This window comes from Myiozetetes cayanensis, unplaced genomic scaffold (genome assembly GCF_022539395.1).
Source record: "Myiozetetes cayanensis isolate MyiCay16 unplaced genomic scaffold, myiCay2020 scf1, whole genome shotgun sequence".
Lineage (NCBI taxonomy): Eukaryota > Metazoa > Chordata > Aves > Passeriformes > Tyrannidae > Myiozetetes > Myiozetetes cayanensis.
In genome coordinates this window covers 111,021,543-111,042,055 of record NW_026086604.1, presented here as the reverse complement: position 1 = coordinate 111,042,055, position 20,513 = coordinate 111,021,543, and the positions used below count along the sequence as shown (strand labels likewise).

General features: G+C 37.4%; 1 protein-coding gene across 6 annotated transcripts in view; it reads left to right on the top strand.

The window, feature by feature from the left end:
* The window catches only part of RBMS3 (RNA binding motif single stranded interacting protein 3), a 766,388-nt gene that overhangs the window by 146,883 nt on the left and 598,992 nt on the right, over positions 1-20,513 (top strand). For all 6 annotated transcript variants that reach the window (XM_050319193.1, XM_050319165.1, XM_050319175.1 and 3 more), the window contains one exon: positions 17,101-17,169. In XM_050319193.1, the coding sequence (XP_050175150.1) occupies positions 17,101-17,169 (69 nt within the window). The remainder of the gene's footprint in view (positions 1-17,100; positions 17,170-20,513) is intronic.

Sequence of the window (20,513 nt, the reverse complement as noted above, 5' to 3'; positions counted from 1 at the left end):
CACAGACTCCCTTATCACTTCCTAAAATGACTTGCTTAGAGTAAATTGAAGAGCTTTGATAGTTCAGATAGCTGTACAATTCACATGTTCAGAGTGGTGATCACCTTCAAATTTAAGCATTTAATTTAAAAGCTTCAGTAATTTTAAATTGCTATGTGTCACTGAGTGGCAGGCAGAGACTCGAGTGCTACAGTATTTTAAAACCTTCGGGTGTTCTGCTTAATATTTTTCTTTCAGGGACTTCAGAGAGGGTTTCTATAGTAAAGCATGGAAAATGGAACAGATTTCAAGATTTCTGTAGCAAAGTAAGACACTTTATGCTTTTCAAAAATCAGAGCAGAGGAGGTCTTCTCTGGGGAACCTACGGGTCCTAAGCCTGTGCTTGCCCTTCTCTCTGAACTCTTTGACCAATGTCCTTGTGTGGGCTGTGGTAGAAGGTAGAAAGAGAGGTAATGGAGTTTACATGGGCATCAAGAGACTTTTCTGTCTATTTACTCTCCTGAAAGAGCCTGCCCAGGTTAAGTTTGTTTCCATTAGGAATTTCTTCTTAACACCTACTTCCACAGAAGCAGATAGGAATGAGAATTTACTGATATTTGAACGCTTCCCCACTTGTGGATTCAGATATTTTTGTCTGGCTGAAGGTTTCTTCATTTGTTATTTTGGTTTTACTAAGCTTCAGTTTGATGTCAGGATAAATCCTTCCCATGTGCTTTTAACTAGCTCTGTACAATATTTATTGATTAAACACTTTGCTGAAGACTGTGCTGAACTGTAAGTGGCTGCCATGGACTTGGTCTTAGCAGGTAGGAGAGATGCAGAGCATACCACAGAGACCTCACAGCCCCATTACTCTGTCATGCTCTAGATATGGGGAGCAGAATTTTTGAGTGTCATGGGAAAGTCAGACTTCAGAGATGGTTATTCATCTCTGCTCGGGAGGAGGTGCAATTCTTTGGAGTAGAAAGGTTTCACTACAGCCTCCTGTAGCCTGGCTCTTCAGGCTGGAAAGGAACAGGGCAGGGTGCCACAAACTACAGACTCCAGAAAGTTTGCAAATTAAATGTCAAGAATTAAATCTTATGGGAAGATCCATGGGAGCAATTTAGTGGAATTGATACCTTGTGACCTCTCATTTAGCAGGATGAGAGCAAAGTTAGGCTCCTGTGAGGTAAATGTGAAGACTTTTTTCCATTTCCAGAAAATTAGAATTTGGCTCACAGAGATTTTATTATTGAGGGTGCCACTTTAAATGCTAATCACTATTTGCAAGCTCATTACAGCTTCAGACTGGCTTCTTCAAAGAAATGAAGGGGTATTTCATGTTCATCTACCAGAGAAATTTGAAAATCCCAGCTTGAAGGTACAAGGGTACAGGCTAAATATTACTTCAGTGATTGTTTTGCCAAGACCTCTTTCAGCCTCCAAGTCTGTGAGTAGTCCCAATGTATATGATGATCTTGTGTTGGTGTACCTAAGTTGGATCTAAGGGGTGTTACAAAATCTGACATCAGACCAATGCCACACAGCTGGAAGAGAAGTTTTATTGGCTGAGGACAGAATCATTCCCCAGTACAGTATGCCAGTAAACCCACTGGTTAAAATGTGAATTTAGGAGTCCTGATGTTAAACCTATTAATGCAGCCAATGTATACATATCATACTGGATATAACTTTTATGTCATAAGGAAACGTGGCCTGCTTCAACTCTGGACTATATTTTACTCAGCCAAGTGCCCTGACACAGAACTCAGCTTAACACACTGCTAATATTACGCAGCTGAAACTCTTCTGTACACCTGGTGAAAGACTTGTTGTGGCTCACTGAATCTCTGCCCTTGTTTGATGAATCTTTTGGTTGAACTTAAGCAGGTTGTGTGTGTTAAATTATGGCTTTTCTGTGTGCAATCTGAAGAGCCAGTTTAAATTTTAAAGTAATCTCTCCCTGCCTCACTCCCCATGACTTGAATGGATTTACACTTTGTATGGTAAAACTGTCTGAGCAATTGCTTCCATTTTAAATGAGTGTCCTCTCACTTCCATCCCTGTTTTTTTCCAAGAGCATACTATTATTTTGGTGACACATCCCAGAAACAACTGGCTTTTTTCTGTGCTTCACCTCTTACTGCAACAGTCCAGACAACTTGTAGTTTGGGTCTAAGAGAGTGACGTTTCCCTCACACCTGACTTCCTGAAATCCAAGGTGTTTAGATGTACTTGTCTTACTTAAGAGTTGCATCTGCTGACTGAAGCTTACGTTTAAGGTAGTGAAAAATTTCATACTCTACCTTCCAAAGTGTTCAGGTGTCAAAAGCAGGCTGTGAACATTTTGTGAATGGCCATGCTGATGCTTGCAGAGAGGTCAAGAAATGTGATAACTACTTGCTTTTGCATGTGGGTGACCCTAGTGGTCATCCTTGGTTTGTCACTTTTCTTTGAGGTGACAAGAAGGTGTTAGAAATTAGATAGTGAACACCTAGAGAATTCCTGCCCAGAGTAATTGCAGAGATCTGGAGATCTGGAGATATATAGAATATAGTTTTAGGTATTTCTATTTTTTGGGAGGTAAAATATAAAGTAATTCTGAACAGTGGTAATGACGTTATATCAACAAGTTGTTTGAGAGGTTTGGATATTTAGGGAGGGGTGTTGTTCCTTTCTCCCCATTTGCTTGTTAGAAGTTTGAAGGTTAAGTATGTGAGAGGACTGTGAAGCTTGCAGGTTTTGGAATAACTGTGTTGCAATTGGATGGGTTTTACCTGGAGAAAGGAGACAGGAAAAATCAAACTATGTGTCTTTGAGTTTACCAGCCAATGTTTGGAACAAAGTTAGATTGCTTTCTTGTTTTATTTAAGGAAAATCAGTAATCTTTGTATTTTCTCTGAATTTACACTGGCTTCCTCTAATTTTTCAAAATGAATTTCTGTTTTATCACATTGCAAACTTTCTTTTTTGTGTGTTCTTTCTCTGTTAATAAATTTTCATGTGTTCATTTACCTGTTCAAATTCTTTTTATTGGAAGTTGCTGTCTGTAGAAGAATTCTTACTGCTCAAGTTATTTATTTCATGAAGTCCTGAAAGGAAGCAGGAAGCTGTAATTACAGATTGTCTCTGAATGAAGTAAATTGTGTAGGAATATGATATTTACTTTTCTAAGTGTTAAACACAGTTTAAACACTTAACACAGTCACATCACAATTCACTTTTGATGCCACATCCATAACACTGAAGGACAGAGGATATACCTGAGTAGCCCTCTCACCAGCATGGACCTGAAAGAAATGGAAAGACTTGTGTGGGTGAAAAGACCAATATTTTTACAAAAAAGGAGGCTTATAATGCATTCCACAAAAATTATATCTTATATTTTTTTTCAAGTCCATTAGCCTGTCTTTTACAAGAGGCATGCTGCAGGTATCTTGTCAAGAAGCCTTTTAATTTTAGGTTCCTTGTTTGAATTTCTCAATAAGTCACAACAGGTGCATAGTTGCATAGCTGTCAGGTCAGAATTGTACCTCTGTACACCCACCACTGGAAGAAATACTCGATGTTTTCCCAGGGATGTGACTTTGTCATGGGAACTGCATTGCTTACTAGCAAAATTGTGAACATTTTTAATTTTCTCATGGGAAGAAGTAGAATAACATTAATTCCAAAGCTGAAAATGTTGAATGGCATTCCCAGACTCACCAGCGGTTTATATAAGGGAATCTGTCACTTCAGAAAATTCATAACCCAATCTCTCCTCATAGTACAGGCAACCTTATAATTTAACAGTGTAAGAAAATTCAGTGCCAATGTGGACACCCCTGTGTTTCACTGCAGGAAAGAATTACAGCACAGTTCTCAGGAATTCTATTGTGCAAGAACTAGCAATAGCATATAAAATGCTGGTATTCAACTAATAAGTCTTTCTTTTACACTATGTCTCAATTGAATGAAGGAAAAACACCCAAACAAAACTGTGTTTTGATTATTACAAAATCATGGTCATATGGTTATGTTTGCCATTGAAATAATTTCCATTGAAATCATTTTTGTAAGTGTATACGGCAAAATCACAGGAAATACTGTTCCTATAAATAAAGATAGCAGCACAAGAGGTGGCTGAGTCAGTGCAAAGAATAACAGGGGTTTACTGGCAAAAGGGTGGTATTTTGAATACTCATAATTTATTTACTGGATCTATCTTAAAATTTCAGCCCATAAATTATACATGAAACTGAATACCACAGTACAGGGGGGGACTAAAAGGCAAGTATTTATTTCCAAAGTATTCATTTCCAGCTCTAACATCTCAGTCTTTAAACAAGACCTGCTACTTAGCATACTGGTAAGACAGATGGGTAAGTGTTGGTAGATGTGAGATTTATAGTTTGGCATTATTTAACTGCTCAATAATTTGCTTGTACTGGCACCCTAGAGACACATTTTTTTCAGAAAGTCTGATTTTTCTACATTTATTCTAGTAATGGTAGATTGAGAGTTGTTAGGGAAATTAAAGTCCCATTTCAGGCCCCAGTTCAACAAAGCAGTTAAGTAGTTCTTAAAGTATATCTTAAACCGAATCCTATTTTAACAAAAACAAAAACAAACAAACAAACAAAAAAACAAACCAAACAAAACAAAACAAAAAAAAAGAGAAGTCTTCAGAGGAACTTCCTCACATAGTTAAAGTTGAAAGCATGGTGTTTTTCCTAAAGTGAACTTAGAAATGCTGCCTGTATCAGAGGCTGAAGAGGCTGTCCGTTGAAAGGGATATTTAAGGATGAAATTACCTGTTGTCCAAAAAGCCTGTGTGATGTGGTGAAGGGGGCAAGAAACTCAATTCAAGTTTTGGAAGAGAATATAAAATGAACTGGACTTATGATGCTTAGTGGGAGTGCTTTGAGATTAAAAGAAGAAAACATGTTTTGCAAAGAAAAAGAGCCATATCTCAGTCACAAACTTATTGGACAGTTAGACATGTTCTCCTGAGACATCATGACATTGGAGGCTTTGCTGAAAAGCTAGAAAGAAGACCTTTTCTAAAGATGAAGAGACTTCCATCAAGTTGGCAACTAGATCCTCGTATCTCTGTCATAAGGAGCATCTTTACTTAGCATCATCTGAGCTCCCTGTTCTGGAGAACTTTAGGGGTTCTCTATTTATTTTCTAACTCTCTGTATTGAGAGTTAATGGCTTTTTTGCCTTGTACGGTCCCAGGTCATGTTAAAGGACTTGAAAAATTTTGATAGATAAGTATCAGGTTTGGTATTGTTGGTTGTAATCTGTATTTATGGGTCTCCTCAGAAAATTCTATGATAAAGCTTTCAGTTTTCAAAGCAAAACATCACTAAGAATATTTATGTCCACCTCACCTTCCCCAGTAAATTGGATGCTGTTATTTACAGTTGTTTAGCCAGATACAGTTATTTGCTTCATACAGGCAGTCTTTCTTATGAAAATTTTATGACATTCAGCAGGAAAATACCTGGTGGCCTTGTGTTTTGCCACCTGGTGTGATGCAAGATAAAAATCCACAATTTCACCTTTGAAGACACTCAGATGACAAATAGTGAGGAAAAGAAAAAATACCTTTTTGTGTAAGTAAGCTGTTTCCTTGTTGTATGAGAAAGATTTAAGGGAAGTAAATTAAAAATAGCTGTCAAGTATAAAACACCAGTCATGATGAGAAAACCATTTTTCCACTCACCAGTCTGGAACATTAGGGAGATCAAAATATATCTAACCCCCAAGTTTTGTTAGAGTAAAAAGGCAATTTTATCATGTTTAATGAAAATTCCCCTGTGCTAGGAATTCAGCACTGCAAAATGTCTTATTCTTCCATATGACAGCAGAAAGCATGACACAGGAAAAGCTCAGACTTAACAGATTTCTTAGTTCGTTATGTTTTCATATTTCAGTATATGACTGAAGGTTGTAGCAACCTTATAGAAAATGTATAAATGGATTTGTAGTGAGTCTAAACAAGCACACATTAATATGTAGCTGATGACAAGAAGTACTTTTCTTTATGTGGTAGCAAATTGTTATTAAGCTGAGGAAAGTTGATATTATGCTGATAATTGCACTGCACAGTTAATTTCACCACATTCTTATTTTAACTTCAAGACACTTAGAACTTCTGGGTACCTTTTATTAAGTTTGTCTGAAGAGGGCAGCCTTTCCTAATGCACTTGGAATTTTCTTAATATGGTAAGGTTAGTGTATGCTAAACAAATTGACAAAAGGACAAGCTCACAATCCCAAGTTTGCTCTCATTATTGCCTGTGTTTTCCTTGAGTTTCTTTCAACATATATTTATCGACCAACCACAAAAAATATTATTATTTTAAATGTTTGACCTCTCTGCTAAAATACAGTCGAATTTCACTTACTCTCTATGCCAGATGAATGCAGACTTGCTGTGACATTTCTAGAAAGAAATCTAAAGGAAATGTTTTTAGGACATTTCTGGAAATATGGTTGCTGCTTATTCTTTCTGCAGTCTAGAAGTAAGTGCATTCTTAAATGCTAGGAATGCATTTGAATATAGCAGTGAAATATCTGTCCCTTTCTGTTGACAGTCCTCCTAATCTTTTATGTTTTCATGCTGAACTCCTCTCCAGGCTTTGAAAAGAAGCATTAGCCTGAAAGTAGACAGTGATGTTACATTTTAGTTTTATTTTATATTTTAACCATAACAAAACGTTAAAAAAATTATCTTAAGCAAATTCAATAATCTTAAGCAAAAAACATTGCCACGTTACCAAGAAAGATGAATGTATACTCTGCATTTTGCAATTGGTATGATATAGGTTTGAGGGCTCTTAGAAGAATTTACTGCTCTGGTGTCCCTCAATCGTGGTGCAGGGAGGGACATTTGAAGAAGCTGGAATGATATATTTTCACAGTTATCGCTGCTCTAGCCACTATACCACATCTCCTCTTGCAGTGACAGCCAGATCCAAATGCTTGCCTCACCTTCTGAGGTGCTAGGATTTAGATTGTGTGATAGTCCTGGGGGGAGGAGTGTATGCTGAAGATGGGGAGCAAGCACAGGAATTTCGAGCAAGGAGAACCTAAAAACTGGTACTAGAAAAGGAAGGTAGGTGAAGACAATAGGTACAGGATTTCACAGCGTTTACATAAACATACTGATTGCAAAGGAGTATTACCTGCATTACTAGAATCCCTCTATAAAAATCATGTCCAACACATTGCGTGGACAATCACAGTGGTGGCGTGGAAACTGTGCGAAACAGTAAGCTAACTATATTGTTAGTAATTCTCTCTGGAAGTGTCTGCTACAAAATGAGATCATTTTATGTACCCAGGAGCCCAGAAAGTTTGCTGTGGTGGTTGACAGCTAGTGAACCTTGTACCACATCACAGTCACAGTGGCTGTCACCCATGCCAGTTATATTATGCTCCCACTGACTACAGTCAAACTGCAGTACAATGTCACCCCTTCAGTTTGTCAGCTCCTTTTCTCAGCTGATGATTAGGCAATATCAGTGGTCATCTATCCAAATGATCTCTTTTTAAATTTGATGACTTTTTAGGGAATTTTTTTGGAAAATAAATATACAAAGAAAATTTCCCTACGGTCATTAGGTTCAAAGTAGCAAATAATTGAATTTCCTCCTCTCGCAAACATGTACGGCTGTTTAGGCTACCAAACTCATTGCAACCTCATGTCATTGCCTGACAGAAGGATTGCTCAAAATCTTATCATTACACAGCTATTTACCTGGTTTTACAGTCCTTGAACTTCATTCGTGTTCATTGATCTGAAAATACCCTTTTATTCCTACCTTGTCTTTCCTACAGCAGCTTAGAAGTCAAGGCAGTTCCTTCCAACCCCAGACTCTCTCAATGACTGGACCAATCGGAAAAGCATTGGGGGCTTCTTTGTCTTCCTAATTCGGTACTGGATTGCTATGAAACAGAGCAGAAATTCATTTGTCTCCCTACTTAGAAAGCACTTAACTTTCTACAGTTGCGTACCTGTGTTATGTTCTCCTAAGATGTTAGATCCTGTCCTTGCTGGCCAAAGACCCACCAGAGTATTCTGCCTAAAACCTCTAAAAAAATTGCAACTTAATTGTCTTTATATCATTGTTTTCCTTTGAGACAACACCTATTTGAAATTGATTGCTTGCTTTCATTTTTTGTGACTAATCTTGATAGGGAACATCATCCTCTTTGCCAGACACCAATACTTGCTGTCTCTCACTGTTTCCTCTGTTTAAAGAGAATGTGCCTGTAAAAGGTACATCGCCTAGATTTTTGAGGTTGAAGTGGGAAGAAACAGACAAATAACTCCCACATTTTCAATACATTCTTATTTTGAAGTTGTAAAAGTGACTTCCTCTTTTCACTCCTAGGGAATGTTTGCAAAATTAGGTTGTAAAAAATTTGAATAAGCTTATTGCATCCAGGTCTTAAAAATTTAACAGGAATTGCCAGCATTTTTCCTGAATGTCTAATTGCTTTTTGAATACTTTAAAAATTTGATTCATCTGAGAATGACTTCTTTATCTAGAAAATAACCTTTTGCTGCTCACTTTTATCTTTCACCATTAAAGAGATCATTACAGTGCTTCCTCCACCTTTTTATCATTGCATTGTTTGCAAATAAAGATTTTTATTTTTGTACTTTACTGAACCTTCATGATTCATGCCCTTCCCTCTCAGTACTGAAACACATGTAAAATATTCTGAATATTTACTGTATACCATCCTTTACTTAAATTTCTGCACTATTCTTATTTGCATTATCAAAACTCTTTTCTGGCTTTATTATAATCTTCAATGTAAGCACAATTCTGAATTCTTATTTTCTTTGGTAAACATTAATAAAAAAATGAAAGATTCCCTGACACCTTTATGATGGCATCCACTGGTTTTATATTTGCATTTGTTTCTCCAATGTTTTTTGATGCTCTCTATATTGAATCTCTGAAGGTCTCCTACTTGGTGTCAGTTTTCAGTGTGATCACTTTGTTATCTTTTAATATCTTGGACCTGATGTTACTGAAAAATTCTGGGTCACTTTTCGTATTTCTTGTCTGCTACTGTAATGGAACAGATAATCTTTCTCAAAATAGCTGCTAGAAGAGAACAGTTCTCATTACAATGAATTTATTTTACGTTCTTGGTGTTACTCCTTTGCCTCAAACCAACCTTAATTCCATTTTTGCAGACCTATGCAAACTTCTGAAGAAAGCCCCATCTTTTGGTCCCACAAAACTAATTCCATTCCACTGTCTGCCATAACCAAGACTGTCTATTTTATAGAATCATAGAATCTTAGAATATCCTGAGTTGGAAGGGACCCACGAGGATCATTGGAGTCCAACTCCTGGCCCAGCACAGGACAACCGCAAGAATCACACCATGTGCCTGAGAACGTTGTCCAAATGCTTCTTGAACAATGGCAGACTTGGTGCTGTGACCTCTTCCCCTACGCCTGCTTGTGATCCAGTGTTTCATTTACTCAGGAAAATGGAGAGAGTCCAAAGGACATAAAATAAATAATATGTTCCAGGTCCTTATGATAATGCGTCTTGTATTTCCTTGTGCACTCTTTCAGTAGGAATAGGTGTCCTGGTAATAGCAGTACTGTTGTGTTCCGTGACTGGTTCTTAAAATTACCAATTGCTAATAATGTAATATTGTTCAACATAATATTATACTTACTTCCTAGCTGGTAGTCTTTTTTCCACAGAAGCAGCTACTAACTTTTAGAAAGCCACTTTCCAGCTAACTATCTCTCATATGGCTATGATGGGCTCACTTACCTTCTCTAGCTTGGGAGAGTTCCTGACTTCAAAGCATAGAATGTTTCCACCTTTTTTTCCTTTTTTTTTCTCTCAAACTGAGATGGTTTCTCCACCTTCTCAAATACATTAACTACTAACAAATTTTAACAATCAAGTAGGATATGGGAGGTCATACAGTGAAGAGTTGGAGTTTTCTTAGCACAAAACTCCTGGTAGGTAAGTGTAAAGAGAGTTTCTGAAGAGAGAATATTTTCATCCCTGGCTTTGTCTTTTAGATTTTTCTTCCCCTTCCTTAACATCTCTATTAAATTGATGAAAAGAAGTGGACAAAGAGAAAAAAGAGAGGAAATCACAGTGTCATGACAAGCCCTATACCATGGTTCAGAGTCCATGTCAAATTGTTAGTGTCAAGAATCCTTGGATGGGGTGAGTGATCAATGACTTATAGTACTTTTTGCAGTTTCACCTCAAAAATTATGAGTCAGTATGCTGATGATCAAGAGTGGATATAAAATGCAAGTGAGTACTTTGAGTGAGTGTCTGAATTCCTATAAAAGCATCTACTGAATGCATTTGCTTCATCAAAGCCCAAACCCACAGGTTCAGAGATGTACTTCTATGGTTGACAGTTCAGTCAATATCTCTGCTGCTCTGTCTCTTCCTGTCATAACATTGATTTCTGTAAGCTAGAGGAAGTAATCCCTAATGACATTGTGTAACAGTGTTAAGGAAAGATTGTTTTCCCACTGCACACTTTTTCATACACAACTTATAAATGTATTTCATTACTTACAAACTTTACCTCTTGTAACTCTGCTATATGTTATTTCCTGCCATTGTATCCAGATTGGCTGCTTTTTTCATGTTTTCTTCTTGATTTTACACTTTTATGGGACAACATATTTGGTGATTCCCCGGCATCATCTCATCACTACAAAACAATGATGTCACTTTGACATATGCTATTCACTCAGCTGCCAAGCTAGCTGAAGAATGCATCATGTGCCCTTTGCATGGAGGAAAAGACCATATTGTCATGTCACGTACCATCATTCCACTGCTGTCAACATCACTACATTTAATTTTGTGTGCTAACCCCGTGATCAGCAGTGTTTGCCATTGCATGGTAAAGACTGCTGCATAGCTGTAAATGAAATGACATTCCTGCGATTAATCTAATTATCAGCCTTTTCTCTCTTCATTTTTTCTAACCAAAATGCAAAAAAGCAAAAACAAAAAACAAAAACAAACAAACAAAAAAAAATTTCTCTTGAATTTTCTAGTGCTAGCCTCACTAGAAAAAAGGCGGTTTTCTAGGCAGTTTCAGAGGATTTTTAACTTGTATGTTATTGAAGAAACCATGGATATTTAAAGTATTTGGAATTTGTTTTGTCTTATGTCCAGAGTGGTATTAGCTATGAATTTCCAGCATAGTATTGGTATTGTTAAAAAAATGGGATGAGGTTTTGAAGAGAGCAAGGAATTGTGTATATTTATGGCACGGGAGCAAAAATGGCTTCATGGGTGAGCAGCACATTTGTAATGAGCAGGCTTTAGCGGGGTTTGTCTCCCCATGGGGTCAGGTGTGATACCAGATTGGAAGCAGAGATATCCTTTCCATTCAGCTGACTCCTCTGATCCTTTGAGATGATGTTTGTAAGGAAGAGGCTGTAAAGGATTTATTTTCATTAAGTGTGTGAGGTCTTACCTCACACAGAGAATCAGCATGGCTTAAGGGCGTCTGGAGTTGGACCACAGGCAGGTATGGATTGATATGTAGGCATGAAGTCTATGTTGTTTTATGAGATATCACTGGTTCAAATTTCAGACTGGTTCAAAATTCCTCTAAGCACCATTTTTGATCAGATAGAATCAGTTAAGTTGTCACCATTTTTATTTAACTTCTATGTAGAAATTAGAATTGTTGTGGAATAAGCTTAATAAGCGAAAAGAAATAAAACTCGGTACTTCGCAAAACCAGCTCCCCGCTGCTCCAGTCTACCATGGTTAATGTCAAAAGGACTTCACCCATTAGTCTTTCCTGGAGAGTCATAAAAGATATTATAGCCTTTTATAGTATGAGAAGTTAAAACTTTGTTTTTCACTCATGTTTTTCTTCATAAATTCATGCTGTGAAAAAAAATAAAATAAACCCAAAGGCCTGTAACTCACAATAAGCATCCATTGAATATTGTTTCTTTTTAATACAACATTACTGGTTCCTCTTTGCAAAAGTCACAGATATACAAAACTCCATGAAAAAAAAAAGAAATCAAACTTCAAAGAAAGAACTTCAGTGTCTTAACATCTTACAAAGTTGTCAGATGTCTCTATTACTTTGTTCAGCAAACGAATTTTTGAGTTTAAGAAAAAATCAGGGAAATTCCGTAGCAAATATTAGGAAAAAAGTAATCTCAGTAGTGGACGGTGCAAAATATATCCTGAGTTCGATGTCTTTCTTTGCATAAACAGCTGGACTCTATACTCTTTAAACAAACAACATCTCTAATAAAATTGGTGAACAAGATACCTGCTGAATACCAGTAAGATTTTATGCATGGAAACCAAAGAGCTGAGGAATTGGTGGTTTATCATGTCTATCATCATGTAACTATAACAATATTCTCAAAGTACTACAGATATGAGTAAGTACTTTTCTTCTGAAAAAAAATAGCTTTAAATGATTAACTGTTTAGCATTATGTTCCATTTACTTCTGTATTAAATATTCTCTAACTATAGATAAAATGCTTTTCTCCCCTTCTTGCCCATCCAAAATATTCTTATTAAGTCCTGAAAGTCAAGTCAAGAAAGTCATGTCTTTATGAATGAGCTGCATTTTAGAGATTAACACAGTTTGTAGGACTTCATAAGGCAGTTCTCAAGTACCCTGTTTACATAGCAAATTTGCTACCATAATAACCCTTTAAATCCTAGAAGAGGACAAATTGCGTAAGTCTCTTGGTAGGAATGGGAACAGGGACTGCGGGTAGATTTAATTTCACCTAACATTAACCATCCCAAGTTAGATGTCTCAATTTAGCTATCTGCTTAGCCTTTCTGTCCAGTAAATGGATGGAAAGAGACAGGTAATTCTAGACAGTAATTCATCCCATCTTAAGATACTTTTCCAAGCTAATGGGATAAATTACCATGCCCATCAGAAGACTTTAGAATATATTTGAATGTAGAACAAGTTATAAACTTTGGCTTCGTTATTAGAGAATAAACTTTTTTTTTGTTTTTAGGAATACTGTCAGAATAATGACACTTGTAATTCTTTTTCTGTGCCATGATTTTTTCATAATTTTGGAGTGTGACCTTACATTGATCTCTCCTTGACTGACTGAGAAATTCTGTATGGGCTCTATATGTTCTTGGCTTGTACTGCATACAGTCACTAAGTCCTTCACCCAAGAATGAGATAGTAGCACATATTTCCATGAGCTCTCGTGTTGAGCCATACTTAAATTTCCACGTATTCTCCTGAAAGTTTTTTCATTGCTTATTGCTGTGTTATCTACTGTGTTCAATAGCAGGAATCTTCTGAGAAAACAGTTTTCCTGTGAACTGCATATAAAACAGCATCTTTGCACATACACTACATCATTTGCTCTTCTTTTTATCTGTGCCACTTTACTGCTATGAAAAGTACTCTTTTTGCTGCTCTCACTGGGATTTGGAGGCAGTCCGATGTTTCATCAGCATTCTTTACATTCAGGCTTGGGTCTGGCTGTATGCTTGAAATGTTGCACCTGAATCTACATCAGATTTCTTCCTCTCGTATTGACTCCTGTGTGGGCAGCAGTGTGTAGACCATGAGCTTTCCTTCGCACTTATTCCACGACTTCTATCTCAGATACCAAAACTCACACACCCACTTTCCAGTTTTATTTCATTCAGAAGTACAGTCTGCTGTAATTCTTCAATCTTTCTGAAGTTTTCATCAGAAGTTCATTGGTCTTTTAAAGCAACTGGTGGTCACCTACAGCTGAGTCAGTTTAACTGCTCTTCACAGGTGGGGGAAATGAAAAGAGGGGTTAAGGACATAAGGAACAGCTTGGACGAGCAGGTAATCAGTGCAGTGATACCTAATTAGTTTTTAGTAGTTGGGGAGGGGTTTCTGTACCTACAAATGGCTGAGAGGCAGCTTATACGGAGCAGCTGGGGAAAGTAGGAGGGGTGGATAGCTAAGTAGGGGCGGGGGATGACATTTTAGGACTTGCTAGAGAGCCTGGGGTAGTTGAGAGCTGCTTGGTTTAGATGTTTTCAGTGGTGGTGTTAGGGAACTCTACAGGACCAAAGACAAAGTTTATATTTAGGGCTTGTGTTAAGGTGCTAGTTGTGCTAGTAGGAGAGTCTGTAAATGTTCTGTGCGTGTGCTCCTTTTTCAAAAGAAAGAGTAACATGAGAGGAGATTTTAACTGAAGAAAAGGATGTGGCTTAAAGGGCTAAATGCAGCCTGTGTTCTTGCTGGTAAAATACCGTGTGAAAATGCAGCACACTGAGGTGTCCTTTGTGGCACAAGCTGTTGCAAAAGCTACTCATCCAGTAGAGAGTGTGGTCTAGCTTGTGACCCTGGCTGCTATGAGTGAAGAGTCATATTCCCAGAGGTAGGTGGTTGTCGAATTTCTACTGACTGTAGTGAAATAAGAGTGAGACTGTGTGTGTTTAGAGTTTGTTCATGCATAACTTTTTAAGTCACTTGCCTGAAGTATTTTAACTGTTCAGATGATCAGGGGTTGTGGTCTGGCCTTCAGTTTTTTTCCTATTGCCCTTTAGAAGCTGGAGAGAAGTTTAAATGAACGTGTTTTCCAGATTTTGTGTGAGAAGTGTAAGCTTTTCCTCTATAACTTAGTAGTTTGCTTGCCTTGGAATGTACAAATGAACCTACTTTTTGATCTGTGAATGGAGTTAAAAAAAAAAAGACTGGAAGGACAGGAGAAATAAATGCTGATCTTAGACCTCTATTTTTACTGGTGTTTGTGGTTTTTTTGTTTTCATTTTTTGTTTGGTTAGTTTTGGCTTTGTTTTGTTTGTTTTTTAAATACCTACTTCATAATCAAATTGGAAAATGAAGGTCAGTTTATAAATATTTCTGTAGCTCTAGTCCCTTCTAGTTTGCAAAGTTAAAAAAAAATCATCTTCTGCCTTTGTCTTTGGAGATATTTGTCTGCTGGGTGTCTGTTCTGGGAAGGATTTGCCTGTTTCTCTGTAATATTGCAGTACCTTTTCTCTGTGGGATATTTATCTTTTGGATGTCCTTGAAACTGAGATGGAAGAGTTCAAAAGAGTGATTGCTGTAAAGGAAATGTACCTACTAAAGGTAACAGGTATTGGAGTAAGTAATGAAACCCAAGACTGGTATTTATGAGTTTAGAAGGGAGGAATATGCAGTTTTATTGGACGATACTAAAGGCAGACATACATTACATATATATTAATTAAGAAAGATGTGTGGTGCTTGTGGAAAGGCATCTTGCTGGCAAACAGCTTCCAGATGCTTCTAGAAAAGACTCCAGCTATCTCATTATTCAACTTGTTGTTTATAGATTGACCAGTCATTCTCCTGAAGCAGATGGAGGTAGTTTTTGTGTTTGTAAAGCTGAAATCAGCATTGCGAGTATTTTGTCTTTTCTGAAGGTTCTATCAAATGAAAGTATTATTCTGTTACATGGTGTATCTCCAGCATGTCCTTCTAAGGGTGTCTAGGAGAAGCTAAATACACTATACAGTAATGCTATTAATGAAATTTGTAAGATAACTGCTTTTTGGTAGACTAACACTCAAGCACAATTACAGCAGTGGCTGTTTCTCATTAGTGGGAATGACATGCCAGCTTTAGAATATGTAATGATGTATAAGCCCTAGTGGTTATAATTGGCATAGAAATGTACTATATCCTTGGGTGTTAAAAGCCATAAGCTATTTATTTTCATACTTACAAAGAGTGTACTACATTGTGGTATTAATCTCACATGGATTGTCATACTTGCATTTTTTTAGTAAAACTTATGTCCATATGGTTCAAATATGAATCTGTCCCCCTTTTAGCATGCTGCTGGTGACATAATGTACTGATAAATTAGTATCTCATGTCTGTATCGTGAGCCTGTTTGAATACAGATTTAATGAGAAAGAAACTCAAACCTACCCGGTCTTCCTGATATGGATAGTCTTGCTGTCTGTGAGGGTTTTGTAATACCTGAGCTTATATAATATAATAATGATACGCTTGCAAGAAATTTGGCTTTTGTCTGGTGTTTTAGGTTGTTTTGGAAATACCAAATTCACATAAGTGAGGAGTGGATTTGGAGGCACTGTATTATGAAAGGCTCTGGCCTAAACTAGGAGTAAATGGTGTTGAAATTGATGCTATAGAATAATTCTGAAACCAGGGGTAATGTGTAGTAAAGTAATTGGTGGAGTTCAACTAGACACCATATTGCATTGACTCTTTTGCAGTATCAGAGGCAGTTTGATTATAAGGTCTATATATGACAAGCATGATGTGGAAATATGACATAGATGTGAAAGTATATGGTGTGGTCTTTTTCTTAGTGTTTCAGAAAAAAATTAGAGAAATTGGTGAGAGAAGTATAGGGATAAATCATAAAAATTGCTTTTTCTTTAAAAAAAAAGTTGTTAAATATATAATCTATTATCTATTCCAAAAATACCTGAGTTTCATTTTTGGATAAGGTACAGTGATTCTGAAAGAAGAATTTTGCTGTATTTTCTCTTGGCACCCTTTCTTCAAGCCTCCTGACCCATAGGAAGCACCACTTGTGATCAGTGGCTCAATGTCCAAGTGCAGATCAGCAACAACTCTTTGAGATTGACCTTATAGCCAATTCTTTATCTACTGGGCAGTCCATCTCTCAAATCCACGTCTCTCCAATTTAGAGACAAAGATGTCATGTGAGACAACATCAAACCCTTTACCGAAACCCAGGTAGACAATGTCAGTTGCTCTTCCCTTTGGAACATGTTTGCTTAATCTTAGAGTAAGTTACCTGGCTAACGGGTAGTGCTTTGCAGCCCCAGTTTAGCATTTAAATTTGTGGTTTAGATGATGTGTTAAAATTAAAGTGAAAATCAAAGTTCTGAGGTTCAAGGCTGAACAGATCATTGGTTGCAAATTCAGCAAACTTTAATCTCTGATTTTGATGCTACTGTATCGCATTTGTGGTTTCTGGAGGGTTTTGTTATTTTTTTTGTTGTTGTTTTGTTTTACTATAGCCACTTATATGGTTTACATTGGTGAAGTTTACTGTGTGTATGACAGACATTTTGGTGAATATTTAACACACCTTTCTTTTGTTTTGCAGAGACCTACAGCCAACAAGACTTCTGGTGCTCCTTCCTACAGCAGATGGTCCAGTTCACAGCCCCATCAGGTAATATGACCTTGTCAAAAAGGATATGAAGTTCAAGTTGACAAATGCTTCCTTTTAAAATGAATCTATGAGCGGATCAGAGAGTGTTATCTACCTGCAGCACCCCAACTAGGTCATGCTGATCTCTGAGGCTGTTGCTGGATATCCTGTGGCAGACTTTTAGATGAAGTTCCTGCTCATGGAGGGGCTTGTACAGCTGTGCCTCCTCTAATGCTGCGGTGCCCCTTGTGGTTTGTCAGGGATGGTAGTTCTGGGTGCATACCCCTATACTTTGCATCTTGTCCCTTAAGCTGGAAGTGTGCATGTTTGATGCTCTTTGGCAACACATGAAGTCATGTTCTCTCATGCCAGCCTTTCCCCCCACCCTACTACACTGGTTTTTGTTCTACTTAAAATAATGGAGTTGTAAAGTGGTTACTGTGGTCAAAACTTTGAGGAAAACTTGTTGTAGACCCACACTGAAGCCAGAAAGCTGTCCAGTGATAGCTGGAAAGCAATATTACTGGTAATGATCCTTTATAAGAATTTGAATGGTTTTCAGGATTTCTGTTAGTTTATCAAAATCAAAAGACTTTTTTCTTGACTGTAGACAAGGACATGGCTTGCTTTGCCATTAAAGAACAATGTATTTCAACTAAAGCAGCTTTGTCTTTAAAAACTCTTCAGGTATTTGTTCAGTAATGATTGTATTGACACTGCTTTCTTCCAACCTCTGCTTTTGGTTTTTTCCTGCCGCTTTCTACCTTCATTTCTTCTTTTAAAAAAAAAGACCCAAAAAACCCCAAAACATCATCCTCCCTTGACACTATGAAAAACTTAAATTATCCTGGTGAGTTAACCCTTGATCTGACATGCTGGATTTTCCTTTTGAAGGACATGTATGCACTAAGGGAGGAAACTTCCAATAAGTTGATATTTGACCTCAAAAACTAAAGCCAAAGAAATCAAGAATTTTATTTGTATTCAAATTAGGATGGGAGGAAAAAAAAGGTGGCTAAGGCTTCCTGGACTGTTACCTACCTTTCATGACCCTTCCAGTCTTAATAGTTCTGTTTTCACAAGGTATTGTGGGAGTTTTTTTTCCTCTTCATATGAAAGTATGTTTATTTGTTCGCAAAGGTTGCTGTTTTCTTTCACCTTTTAAACACTGAATTTTTACTGTTGTGGGTAAGAATGAAGAATATGTAGACAAAAGGTTAATTCATTTCAGTGGTTATTGCTTGGCTCATTCTAGGGCATCAGACAGCGAACAAGAAAAAGTTCGTGGAGTATCACTAATATGTGCAAGGACTGTTCCCCTCTTCCTGTGTGTCTGCAGTTGCATGGGAGTTAGTGGGAGATACATTCCTAAGTCAGGAGGAGATCATTCTAACAAATCATATCAAGTGCACCTTATGCTCTACACACTTGATTTCCTTTTTGAGGAGGAAAGGGAAGATAAGTGCATAATAAAGATTGTTTGTAGTGTTACAACCCTGTCAAACCAGGAGCAGAGTTAAGGGATTAACTACCAGGAATGTTGCTTGAAAGTATGTCTAGACCATCCAGCATCTGCAGGAAAAAAAATTGCTCTAATGTATTAAAGCATGCCTGTTGGTAATTTTCCTCCACCTATGGTGTACCCCTTACATTTCAATCTCATCTTCCTTTGTCATTTGCATTCTAATCTTTTCTTTTTCATCCTTGTTTATTGTAAGCTTTTGTCTGCTGTGTTTTGGGTTTAATAAGCCTATAAACTTGCCTCATGGATATTACAAATACCAGTACCAACTGTGAGGATGTATAGCCATGCCGTGGTTCAGTTTGGGAGCCCTGAATACTGCTGTGCACTCTCATGAGCTGAGTGGCAAAATATTTGTATTGGATCAGGGATTTGTATTCAGCCTTGCAAACTTGCCAGCATCTATATATAGCTTATTTAAACTTTTTTTTTTTTTTTTTTTTTGTAAGATGGCTTTCCAGGAAAGAAAAAGATTAAAGTTCAAATTCATATTGTCTGCATTTTCTTGAGTTTCATACAGTGAACCCAATGAAGGCTTTTCCACATGCATCTGACAAGAATCCATGCAGAAATCTAATAGAACTACATGGCTGAGACCTTTGATGCAGCTAAGAAATTTTAAAAGTTAAATTGATTCCCTCCTTCCCTCACCCAAGTCTTCTTTTTTCATTTCCTCTATCTATGTGAAGCTGGAAGGTCCATTGGGTGAGAGGTTTGAAAGGGGTCCTGCAGGTTGGATCAGTGAGTCACAGAAAATAACATATTTTTCCCTGACTTATTTTGCTTTGTGCTACCCACACATGCTGATACTTTGCATTGGATAAGCTGAAGCATGTTTATCTATCTCAAATATGCTTTCTGAGGAAGGTTTTTAATAAGTTTCTATTAACTCATCACTCTCGTGGACATGTGGAATTTGTATACTCAGGGTTTTTTTATGTGAAGCTGTTCAGAGAATGTTGCTTGTTTTTGTTTTTTTTTTTTTTAAACCCCCTACCCCTTAAGCCTGGGAAAATGTCCTGTTGCAGGGGAGGTATCTTTAAAACTTGATTCAGAGGTTCCTTCTGACTGCCTTGGGAGAGAGGCATTAGTACCTTCTTGAAGCTAGTTTGTTTGTTTTGGTTTTGTTTTGGTTTTTTTTTCAAGCATTCCACTTTCTCAATGTCAGAATAAGAAGACAATTGTCTAAAAGGTTGATCTTTTTTGAAGTCAGAGTTAGTCTATTGAAGGATTTGGGGGATGGGCAGGAAAGCCAAACCAAACTCAAGCTTCTGAACTGGCATTCACGGAGCTGCGTTGGATCTTGCTGCCTTCAGATGCACTAAACTGGCTTAAGGGATGGGATCAAGGAGCAAACAGACACTAATGAGCCAAAATTGCCTACAATACTGTTCTTGGCTAGTGGAATTGCTTGATGTGTGAAGTCTGTGGCAATTTTTGGAGAAGCTTTGAAGTGGACTTAGTCCTTCTGTGGTACTCTGAGGGCTGTGTGTGCTTCCTCAAGTGCAACTGGCTCTTACTACTGATGAAAATGAATGAGGAAATGACATTTTATCAGGCATGATGTTAGAGCTGATTTATAACATGATGCTGCTTTTGCTGAGTGGGGTGACAGCCAAGGCAGAGCTTCTTAAAGTTGTGTGGGACAGTCTGTCTGACATCAGGAATCACAGGTACACAGGTAGGTTGGGACACAAGGCACTTGGCATTGCAGCTTGGCTGACCCTAGAAGCAGTTTTAATACGAACAATTCACTGATTACTGGTAATGACTTGAGAACTATGTGCTAGAAACTACTGGGATCATATAGTAAAAACAAAGGAAAAAACCTATGTTTTCCCTA